The sequence below is a fragment of the Silurus aristotelis genome (assembly GCF_946808225.1).
Source record: "Silurus aristotelis genome assembly, chromosome: 14".
Lineage (NCBI taxonomy): Eukaryota > Metazoa > Chordata > Actinopteri > Siluriformes > Siluridae > Silurus > Silurus aristotelis.
The window spans coordinates 24,402,412-24,414,689 of NC_139587.1; the positions used below are offsets into that span (position 1 = coordinate 24,402,412).

General features: G+C 41.8%; 1 protein-coding gene across 2 annotated transcripts in view; it reads left to right on the top strand.

Annotated features, from left to right (window-relative positions):
* Positions 1–12,278, top strand: part of shank2b (SH3 and multiple ankyrin repeat domains 2b) — a 181,533-nt gene that overhangs the window by 141,990 nt on the left and 27,265 nt on the right. For both annotated transcript variants that reach the window (XM_083560941.1, XM_083560942.1), the window contains 2 exons: positions 3,681–3,763; positions 5,991–6,115. In XM_083560941.1, the coding sequence (XP_083417067.1) occupies positions 3,681–3,763; positions 5,991–6,115 (208 nt within the window). The remainder of the gene's footprint in view (positions 1–3,680; positions 3,764–5,990; positions 6,116–12,278) is intronic.

Here is a 12,278-nt window from a genome sequence, read left to right on the forward strand (position 1 = left end):
AGGTGCTCTCTAATGCCCAATAACACATCGTGCTGCAGGCATACTTTGAAGCAGTTGTTGAAGCAGCGTCTCATTCCCTGAGGAAACCAGGGTTACATACGTAACCTAGAGACGTTCTTCTCCTCTGTGAGGCATTGTGATTGCTATTAAATTCACATGTATATATTTGAGCTTGTGCAGTTTGTGACAGATGTGAATTGCATTAGTCTGCTCTCTGACTATCAAATCAAAGAGAATGTAAAATTTCAGATGTGTTTCTATGCCATCTTAAGAGCTTTAGAGTAAGCAAATTGCAGTCTGATTGGTTAAAACAACAGCTCCAAGTAACCAATTTTGATCTAACAAAAGCTAACATTGTTCATTTTTGCTGGCTGAAATCTGATTGGACATAAACTCTAACCACAACTTAAATACGGTAGTGCAGCAGCAGCAACGCACCTGAGAAACACTATGCTATGAAGAGAATAGACTATCATGAGAAATTTAAAACAAATACATGGACAAAAAATGTACATCAGTGATTCTACATTTAGACCAGTAGGAAAGGCCTTGCTGGCTCTGATGGCCCTCCACAATCTGCTTAGAAGTTATGAACAGGAGCTGATTTTTATCACACAAATATAACGGTTTGTAAATCCATGATAGAAGGACTTAATAATGCAAAGGGTTCAAAGGTAAAAAAAAAAATCATACAACAAGCTACTAGATGAAGTTTGTCTGGATTTTTTTCTGCCATTTTTTTTGTGCCTGGTATCACACCATTTTCAGTAAGAGACCACAGTGAGAACTGATGCTCCTTGGTTTTTGCAGTGCATTGTGGAATTTCTGGGGCAAGCAATCATTCAAATACATCGAAAAGAATTTTTTTAAATGAGACAGTCGTTTAAATGGCTGACTTCCTGAACAAAACCCTGACTACCAAACTAGGGATCAGTCTGCAAAGCACAAATAGTGATAGTCTTACATTTGGAACTTCCATTGGCTAAAGTGGACTTGAATTGCACTATGCCCACACTAATGCCAATGTTAATCGTTTAATGACTCCATAATACAAATATCATTTTATATTTCTAAAATCACAGGGACATTTGTTCCCTGCAAAGTGCTAAATACACACCAAAAAACCCCACTGAAACACACCCTGCTTCCAAGCAGAACTCGTAACCATGGTAACCATGCATCATGCTGCAGGAGTCAGCTCGTCCTTCCCGCATTCCTATTCAAACTCATTTTACAGTTTGTCAGCGTTTAGTTTTTTTCGGAAACGTCAAAAGCTTTGATTGGCATGCAGTCTGGCTTTTATCTGAGCATCAAGTGAGCCGTCAATGCAATTCTTATTACACATGAGAGCCAAATATAGGGTCCAGGTATATTGCTAATCTGTGTTTTAATCTGTTCTGTGTAGGGTAGGGAAGTGTGTATTTCTCTCTATTTATAAATGTACACAAACCATGTACTTGAGTTAAAGTAGAGATACACTAAGTGACATTAATCCAGTAGCAGTAAAAGTGTACCTTTAAACCTTCACTTGAGTAAAAGCACAAAATGATTTGCCTTCAAATGTACTTAAGTAACCAAAGTATTAGGATTTATTATGACTATAATGGTCACTGGTGGTCTAGTGGTTAGGATGCGGCGCTCTCACTGCGGCTCTCACTGCGGTCCAGGTTTGATCCCTGGTCAGGAAACCAACCCCAGCCATTAGGGTTGCACAAGCCAGTGCACTCTTAGTGGCGGTCCCAAGCCCGGATAAATGGGGAGGGTTGCGTTAGGAACATGATGCGGATCATGAATGCGGATGATCTGCTGTGGCGACCCCTAATGGGAGAAGCTGAAAGAAAGTATCACTATAATGTTCCTATTATCATTTTGTTGTATCTCTTAATAGAATGATATTTATGAGTCAAACACTGATTGATGCCTATTCGAAATGATCAAACCCTTCTTTTCAACTACTTCGAAAACATCTTATCTACTACTTTTTTACTACTTAAAGAAATGCAAATAAGTCCACGGATGTTAACATTCCTCTCGAAATGTTCTGCTTGCTGTTGAACTGATGCTGAACTGTATGTTGGTGATAAGTAGATACAAACATAACAAACCAGAGCGGCGCTTGACCCTGATTGGTGGCTTGCTACGTGTTTGACCAGTTAAGTTTTTATCTACTTTGAAATGTGTTGAATTTAAAGACTCCCCATATGGAAATACTGAGTACTGATACGCAAAAAAGCTATTTAAGTACACTAACGAATGACATGTAGTTTATTATTGTGCACCACTGCTTTGCACTAATCACCAGTGTAGAATTAACCGTCCACAAAACTAATTAAAGCCACATTAATATGACTAAAAACTGTTTTTTAAATGGACAGATGAATAGATGGAGTCGTTGTTCATCATAACCCATGGCTAAATGATTGTTTGTTTTGAGTTGATAGAGGTGGTGGTGGAGAAGACTGTTCCAATGCGCTGATACTGTAGACTTGTGTAAATCTTAAATAGAAAACTGTCTCCTTACTGAATGGTCACCATGTGGATAGGTTATGGTAATTTAGCACGAGATTTGTGTTTGCATGAATGCAAGGTACCCTGCGACGGACTTGCACCCCTTTCAAGGTGTACTCCTTATACCTTGTGTTCCGTGTTTCCCAGGATAGATTCTGGATCCTACACAAACCCTGACCAGGATTACTCTGTTATTCATGATTAAGGGTAATGGCTCAGGGTTCTGCTATATTGATCAGAAGGTTGTGTGTTCGAATCTGAGGGTTGACAGAGAAACATCTGTTCCATCTTTTACTCTTTGCCCAAAATGAATTTCAAAGAAGAACCTACTCTGTTCTCACTGACTTCCTAGAACCTTCCTCCAGATGCTCTTAAGGAGCTATGGATCGAAAGGAGTGTCATTCCTTCTCTTGTCATTTCATTCTCACCTTTTTTTTCTCGATTTATTTACAACATTCATTGTGGGGGGATTTGAACTCACAACCTTCTGATCAGAAATCGATCTTAACCTCTGAGCTCTCCCGACCTCATACTCCATTTTCTCACACGCGTTTGTCATCCATCCCTCTCATTCTGTCTCTCTCGGTCAACATCATATGTTACACTCATCTTTTTTCCCCCCTACCCGAGCCATGTGTTCTCATCCTTCACCTATATGTCTTGCGCTCCATCGGCCCCGCCCACTCCTGCCTTAACCGCGAGTCTGACCGTCAATAAGCGTCTTTTCCCCCCTAAAGCTGAGCATCAGACTGCAGGATTTCTATAGATTTATTTATATATATTGATTTATTTTTCATACTGCGTTTGACATATTTCTCGGATTTTAAATCGCTCCACCGGAGACGCAATGCGGGTGGGAACAGGTTAAACTAAGTCTAATGCGAAGCCTCGGGTTGTGATCGGGCGGACCGAACCGAACCGGACCGGAGGCGGATCCGGGAAGCTTTTCTCAGCCATGCCGCCGTGTATGAGATGATAGTCAGCGAGGCTCGCGTTTCCGATCGGTCGAAGGAAAAGGAAAAAAATCTGTAGTGCGTTGGCAAGTCGCTTTCAGAGAAACCGAAGAGGAGGATGAGGAGCTCCGGCGCGATGAAGCCGCACTACTCGGTTGCCTTGGTGCGGATGACGGCCGCCTGCACTAACGGCCGCTGTGCGCGCAAATTTCTCCACAGCGACTGCGTCATCGACGAGAAGACCGTGGTCCTGCAGAAGAAGGACAACGAGGGCTTCGGCTTCGTGCTGAGAGGGGCGAAAGGTAAGAGCAAAGCAAAACAAATATACCACCTTCCATGTTTAAACGACCCCCCCCCCCCCCAATCCTCCTCATCCTCCTCTTCCTCCTCTTCCACCTCCTCGAACCGGTGCACCAAAAGCTGCCGCGGTAAAAGAAAAAAAAAGTTGATCAACTTCACGCGCAACATTGAAACAATTCGATGACATCAAAGGGCGCGGGTGTCCTCCTTAACCACTTGTGACGTCACAAAGTACAAAGTGTGCTTATAAATGCTTATAAATCATATAATGCCTGTGAAAAAAGTTTTTTGGATACACCTATCCTTCTGGTAACTCTGAGGATGAGGCGTGCATGTTCATTTTGTTCATTAATGCAATACAAACAAAACAAATATGGAAATGTCCAGACTTTCATTGAAAAAAAAATCCTCCCTTTAGAATGAATGAGCTTTTCAGATTGTTGGTATCAGTTTCTGCCAACATTCAGCTCAAATTCGTTGCCACGGTGCCTCTGTGCCGAAGGTGTTCAGTATAGTTCAGTATACTCTTTCTTGTGCACATCCATCATCCCAGAGCAGTTTAATAGGATTTAGGTATGGAGACTGGGCAGGTACCATGATAGATAAGACTCTAGATGACTGTTTGCTCTATAAAAATGCTCACAGAGCTTGGATGTATGCTTTGAGAAATTTTCTAGTTGTACGGTGAAGTTGGTTCCAACAGAATCGCATGTTGTTGAAGAATGAAATTGGAGCCATTATTAACCCCTAAAAAATGTGCAATATAGACTCATCTGTCCACAAAACGTTCTTCCAGTCATTTGCTGTTGTGTATTTGCCCTTTAGTGGTGGGGTTTAGAGACAGTGGCATTGAGTAAAAGACAGGAGGTGGAGCTGGAGGTAGCAGAGCTGAAGATGCTGAGATGTTTGTTGGGAGTGACGAGGATAGACAAGATTAGAAATGAGTTTATAAGAGGGACAGCGCATGAAGGACGTTTTGGAGACAAGGTGAGGGAGGCGAGATTGAGATGGTTTGGACATGTGCAGAGAAGGAAAATGGTGTATATCAGTAGGAGAATGCTGAGGATGGAGCCACCAGGAAGGAGGAAAAGAGGAAGACCAAGGAGTAGGTTTATGGATGTGGTGAGGGAAGACATGCAGGTAGTTGGATTGAAAGAGGCAGATGTAGATGACAGGGGGGTATGGAGACGGATGATCCGCTGTAGCGACTGAAGCCAAAAGAAGAAGAAGAAGTTTGTTGTATAGAAACAAAAGGAAACATGCATAGAATTATCCAAACTTTTGACAGGCACTCAAAAGTTCTCTCACAAGAAGATTGTGAAAAAAAGGCCCAAAAAGTAATAGACAAAAGGCAGGAATTCTGACCCGAGCCTGAACCCTAACAAAAATATATGTTTCTCATGTGTTTAACAATTCTGGTGGTAGTTTGTTGGCTGAACCTACATTTTTACCGAGATACTGTCCTATCTATCCTGCTGTAAATAAAGACACAGTTACAGTTTTGATCCAATGATCTTCCCAGAGAATGAAATTCAGTGATAGGTTGAACCCTTGAGTCTGAACTGCTCACTATTCTGCCCCCTGTAACTGTAAGTCACTTCAGATAGATGTCAGAGAAACATAATTATTTCTGGTCAGCACTTTCTTTTGTGTTCTTTGATAACTGTAAAGCATGATGAAGATACTGACATGCTAGAAATGGCAGCGAAGGTAGCAGTGTAATGTGTTTAGCACCATAGCAGATTACACTGCCGAAGGGTTTTTCGGAGAAACAGATGGCGCTGTAGTATGACTTAAGGGGAGTCTAGCTGGAGGGGGGTTGGCGAAATCCAGGACACCATAACAAGCCTGGCTAGTATTGTATCAAATCCCCTTTTCTGTAGTTGGTGGAAGAGAAAAAATGTATCAGTAGAAGTGTCCATTGTATTAGTAGACTTAAACTTGAACTTGTCCACTGAGCAGCTGTACATAAAGAACATGATGTAGGGCCGGGCATCTGGATATATGATTGCAAAGCAGTGTTGTCATCTATCCTTATGAAACCACCGGAAGTTTCCACTGATAGTCCACATGTCTGAGTTGAGGTTGGTGCTTCGACCCCCAAATGTCTTGGTGATAATGAATGACGTTTAAAAAAATAAAATTAAATGATGTCTGTCTAAAGGTCCTTGTTTTCTCCCATGAAACAATTTTTTTTCCCACTCTCTGTGCCCCCATGTGGACTTTCAGCTGACACCCCGATCGAGGAGTTCAGCCCGACCCCAGCCTTTCCCGCCCTGCAATATCTGGAGTCTGTGGACGAGGGTGGGGTCGCATGGCAGGCCGGACTGCGCACTGGAGACTTCCTTATCGAAGTAAGTAAAAAAGCTTTTGGTGTGTGTTGCGGATTCACCCTGTAGGCTTCGGTTGGATTTAGAGTCATGGCTCCGAATGGCTTTTGAAGCGAGTTTGTCCGGTCAGCAAACGACTGTGTGGACAGGAAAACGTTTATTGGCTGTCTACGAGTGGGGAAGGTCACGGTTACATCTTTAATGAGAGCCCGGTGGTGCACACACTCTCACACAATCACACACACTCTTACACAGGGAGCAGGCTGGTGGTTCTGAAAGAGGCTTTGAACCTGCATGTTGGTTTTCCCAACAGGGAAGCGTTTCCTTCCTTCTTTACTCCTCACTTGAGAGAGTGAGTGAGTGTGTGTGTGTGTGTGTGTGTGTGTGTGTGTGTGTGTGTGTGTGTGTGTGTGTGTGTGTGTGTGTGTGTGTGTTGTTGGAAAGTTGAGGGGATGCTATTAATCTTCTTATCTTATTTATGTAAATTATTTGTTTTAGTGGATCCTTTTTTCAGTTGTTCTGATTTGACAGAAGTCATAAATATGCTCTCAGTATAAAAATGGAGGCGTGATGCTTTCACAGGGTTTCTGCTGGGTTTTAAAAAAGTCTACAATTCGCTCTTTCTTAGTCTTAAATCATTTTAAACAGTTCCTAATTTTCCGATATCCATGTAACGCTACCACTACTGCTCACTGAAATGCTCCAGCAGGACTTTAGAATGCGTTTGTTTGTTAGTTTCCATGGTGTTTTTAGTTCTTTCTTTCGCTTGTCCAAATATAATTTGCTGTATTACGAATAGAAATGAGACCGACATGCAACAGCCGTCGTCTTTCTGTTTTTGGCGCAAAACCCTTGGATTGTACCACAGAAGTAAAACGAATTTTATTTGGAAGCGATGGGGAAGTGCAAGTTTAACGATACTTGGCTTGAAAAAAAAAAATGCTTGTTTGAAGTGGGTTACCAACAAAGTATTGTGTGTGTATTTCTGATGTTGTGATATAGGTCTTAAATTTCATTCTTAATGGTCTTAAAAATGCCTTAAAAAGTCTTTAATTTGACTTTGTGAAACCTGCAGAAACCATGTTTCAGCACTGAGCAGTAGAAATGGGCAGGAGTACTCAAGTATCAGCATGCAATGTCTTGGAAAGGTGTCAGATCTCCACAAGCTGCCAAAACCATTTCATTGCACCTTGGCATATATGATACAAGACTCAGAAACTGTACTGGTGGATTGAAGGATGAAGGATTTTCTAATGAAGAGCGCTTTCAGGCTCATCGCATTCTGTGTTCAATTAGGTGGAGATTTGTTCACTGGGAAGGTCCAAGTGATATGATTTGCATTCAGTCACCCCCTGTGAATAGGGGCATGGTCTTTCTGGTGGAGACCACACCCATCTGAACAGATCCGTATTTTATAATAATATGGGGTGTAACAATACAATAGATTGAGTTTCAATTTGATATAATGTTACGTATCCAACAAACTGTGTAATAAAGGTTATTTGGACCACTGTTCTTGCCCCTATCCTCTCCACGGATCTGCCCGCTTCGTCTCAGTCTGTGTCTGGATTGGAGGCCACTCTGTGCAGCTGGGGATGGTTTCACATCAACAGCCTGTGGATCCATGAAATTACGGAGTAACACAGGAGCTTCGAGGATGGATTTGGACTGTACTTGATGTCAACAGTCTGCTACACTGATTTAGGACCACCATCACTTTCCACCTCAACATCGTTTATCTGTAATAAATGGACATTCGGTGCCACCCAGATGAGGATAAGTTTCATCTTGAGTCTGGTTTCTTTCAAGGTTTCTACTTAATGCCGTCTCAGGGAGTTTTTCCTTTCCACAGGCGCCACTGGCTCCCTCATTAGGGGAAAAAATTCACTAATAAAGAGCAATCTTATTCATTCTTTCTTACTGCATTATCTGTGTAAAGCTGCTTTGAGACCATTGTTAAAAGCTCAATACAAATAAAAATGAATTGATTTGAATATTTGTCAAAAAAAAAATGCTGCTTGTATTAATGCGTTAGCTTGAGACAGCAATGGTTTTGGTAAGCAAAAAGTAGGACTTTGCAGAAAATATCCAGTTGAAAAAAAAAAAAAACTTTCACAACATTATACAGTAACATTATACAGTAACATTATACTGCTTAAGTCGGATCACAAAAATACTACTTTTGTTTATTGTACTTTTATCAACATTAATGCTTTAATGCCTTAAAACAGAAACCTTGAGCAGTTTCAAAATTGTACCCTGTACCAGCTTCCTGTCTCTTTCTTCTCTTCGGATCTGCCTTAATTATCCCGACGCTTTACCTCTGGACGGAGTTCCCTTCAACTGGAGACCATTTGAGCTCGACAGTCTCCTACAACGGCTCAGGACTGCAGTTTGCATGAACCGTTCGGCAATTAAGCGTCTATTACTGAACTGCACATCGTAACAACGATGAAACTGTAATGAAAGAACATTAGGTGACACCCGGAGGATGGCTTCCTTTTTAAAACTGGTTTCCTTTCAAGGTTTCTTCCTCACGCCATCTCAGAGTTTTTTCTTGCCACAGTCTCCACTGGCTCGGAATAAACGTACAATTATAATAAACAAACCTATAGACACAAAACCTATATACCTTTATAACCTTTTTATCTCTGTAAAGCTGCTTTGAGACGATGTACATTGTTAAAAGTGCTATACAAATCAAAATGAATTGAATTCCACTGTATGGGGTTTGTGCACCTTCACTCCTAGATGTGTTTCTTCCCCAAACTGAATTGAGAGCACACAACTGAACAAAACGGCATTGTGTGCATCACTGGTACGAAGAGGCACAAACCTGTTCAGGCATAACGTGAGCTCTGCGAAGGCATAGTCAAGTCAAGTGGATTTATAGTAATTACACCCGTGAAAGAAAGCCATGTTCCTCAAGGACCAGGGCGCTACATGAAACAACATTAATGAACACTTAATACCACAAAACTAGATCAAACAGAACTATACACAGGACTACATCAAGTGCACGTGTACAAACGAGTAGAAAAGTAGCAGCTTTACAAAGGTTATAAAGTTGTGTATAGGAATGTATAAGTGTAATGCCTTTACGTTTTCCTAATATTTTTAAGTTTATTCCTAATGAGCGAGAAAGTGGCAAAAAAAAAAACTCCCTGAGATGGCATGAGGAAGAAACCATGAGAGAAACCATACACAAAAGTGAACCCATCCTCATGTGGGTGGCACTGAATGTCCATTCATTACAGTTCCGTCATTGTTGAGGTGCGCTGTTCAGTGGTAGCAGAACTGTTTATGCATCCTGTGGTCCTGAGCCGTTGTAGCAGACTGTTGATATCAATTACGGTCCAAATCCATTCTCAAAGTTCTTGAGTTGCTCAGTAACTTCATGGATCTTTAGGATGTTCACGTGGAACATCCTCAGCCGCACAGAGTGTCTCTAAATAAACTCCATCCAGAGGTAGAACTTCGGGATGCACCCCAGACCTTCTTGCCTGGCAGCACCTCACTAATGCTCTTGAAGCTGAACAAACCCAGATCTTCACAGCTGCACTCCAAAATCTAGTAGAAAGCCATCTCAAAGGAATGGGGCATTTTTTTTTTTCTAAGCATTATAGAGCTGCCTTTTCATTTTCCTTTAAAATACCACACTGCAATCTAATCAACCAAAAATCAACAATGAAACAGAAATTTTTAAATGGTAAAGTGGTAGCGCAGTGGTTAAGGCAATGGGTTACTGATCAGAAGTCAGGGGTTCGATCCCTGCCAAACTGCCACTTTTGGGGCCCTTGAGCAAGGCCCTTAACCCTCTATGCTCCGGGGGTCCCTTACGAGGGAAATATCAAGGTCCGTGACGTCGGAGTGACGTGGGGCCGCCTTCCCGTGGGCTCACCACCTGCAGGAGGGACCGTAAGGGACGGTGCTGTGAGGATTGGGCAGCAGTCGAAGGTGGGGGCCTGCTTAGACTGCTGCCCCCGCGACCCGGATTACGGATACGCGTGAGAAAATGAATGAATGGATGGATTATAGAGCTGCCTTTTCATTTTCCTTTAAAATACCACACTGCAATCTAATCAACCAAAAATCAACAATGAAACAGAAATTATTAAATGGTAAAGTGGTAGCGCAGTGGTTAAGGCAATGGGTTACTGATCAGAAGTCAGGGGTTCGATCCCTGCCAAACTGCCACTTTTGGGGCCCTTGAGCAAGGCCCTTAACCCTCTTTGCTCCGGGAGTGATGTATCATCTCTGACCCCCAACCTCCTAAAACCCTGGGATTTGTGATAAAAGAATTTCACGGTGGTGACCAGTAGAAAGCTGTTTCTTACTTTTTTAATTGGTTACAGTGAATGTTATGGATCTTATTATTATTCTTAACAGCTAGAGCAGTAAAGAGCCTGGTAAGACGGCCGATCGTTTCAGAGTCGGCGAGTTCCTTAATGCAGGAGCACTGACAAAATTGAGCAGTACAATGCAGCATACGGTAGTTATATAACTCCACTACTAGCACCCCATGCCATTACATCACTTTTTAAACACTGAGCTCATTTGAAACGCTCACAATCAGTTATATCTATTGCAGAGCCGGAGAATTCCGGAGACCAGCGCAGCTAAAATCCTAAACGTTTGCCAAAGATGTGCTACTGTTACACAGTCAGGCGACATAGAGAGTGATATTGGGATCCAATCCGTTTTCCTTTTTCTCGGATTCGAGACTTGCTTTCGCATACCCTCGACTGCCGACATCACTTACACGTAATTACAGGAACGTTTTCGAAGTGCCATTTTTGACCTGGTATTTCGAGCACTAGTTCGAGGTCTCCAGTTTTACGCCTCAGTGTGAGATTACAGAAAAGCAGACAAGAGTCTAAAAAAAGGGAAGATCAATGACGCTAAACACTCGCACTGTCACCGTTTAAACCCGAGACAAGCTGCAGGGGGAAACGTTATCCGTCCTCGTCTGCATGTGTACGCAGGATTCACGGAGAGACGCTGGTGTGGCGTCATCTCCACAATCATGAACAAGTGTACGGGCCGCTTTGAAGTAGAAACGTGGGAGGAAAGGGCACGAGAGAAGGGTGGCTGCCATGGGCAGCCATGAGAGCAATTTATGAATTGTTTGATGCTAGTTCTCGTAGCTCTGAGACACTGTTGGAGACGGAGGAAGTGCATTCTGGATGAGGTGGCTTCACAGAGTTCTGAAATCCATGTTACTGTAAACACGCGTTTACCCTATTCAGTAAATAATTTGAATTGTATATGTTAATATTGTAAATGTTTTACCCAAACTAGCAGGCTAAGCACTTTGGATATAGGTTTGGCATGTTTCAATATAATCTTCAGTATCATTTTTAGTATTATCAAGTTTGTGGGCACCTGACCTATAAGATTGCTTTTTGAACATCCCTTTCCACATGTTGCTTTTATTTACTGGTATAATAACCTTCACTCTTCTGGGAAGATGTTCCACCAGATTTTGGAGTGTGCTTGTGTATAATTAGCTCATTCAGCCATCAGTAATGCTGGAGTTCAGTCAGCCCATCATCCCATTCATAGGGTTGAGGGCAGAGATCTTTAGCAAGGAGATCTTCTACTCCAACCATTTAAAGCTTCATGTAGCTAGCTTCGTATACAGGGGCATTGTCCTATACAATTACCTGCCTCCAACATTGTGGTACCAGTTTGGGGAAGAACCACATATTTCAAAAAAATATCAGGAGTCCCAATACCTTTGTCCATATAGTATGTCATAATCATATTAAATTCACTAATGCAGGTCTCTTTGAGACAGGAGGTAAATCTTTAGATATGTCTTACACAGGAAGCACCTCACGTTCCTGCAAATGCATTAGGTACATAAAAAACACTCCACTTTTCACTCAGGAATACAGAATAAACGACAGACGGCTCACTTTTTTAAATTTACGACAGCAGCAAAGAGCCGATAATAGAACAAAGAATATGCTAGTTGCAAGACAGGAAGTTCATTTACATTTTAATATTTATAGCTTTGTTCTCTCAAAAAGGATCAAGCGATGATATTGGATCCATGCTGTCTCTCTCATGTTGTTTGACCATTTTTATTAAATTAATTAATTAATAAATTATTTAATTAAAAAAGAGGCGAAATTTAAACCTTCAACGCAACACATTTTTTCATGACGTCCTTTCTTTACTC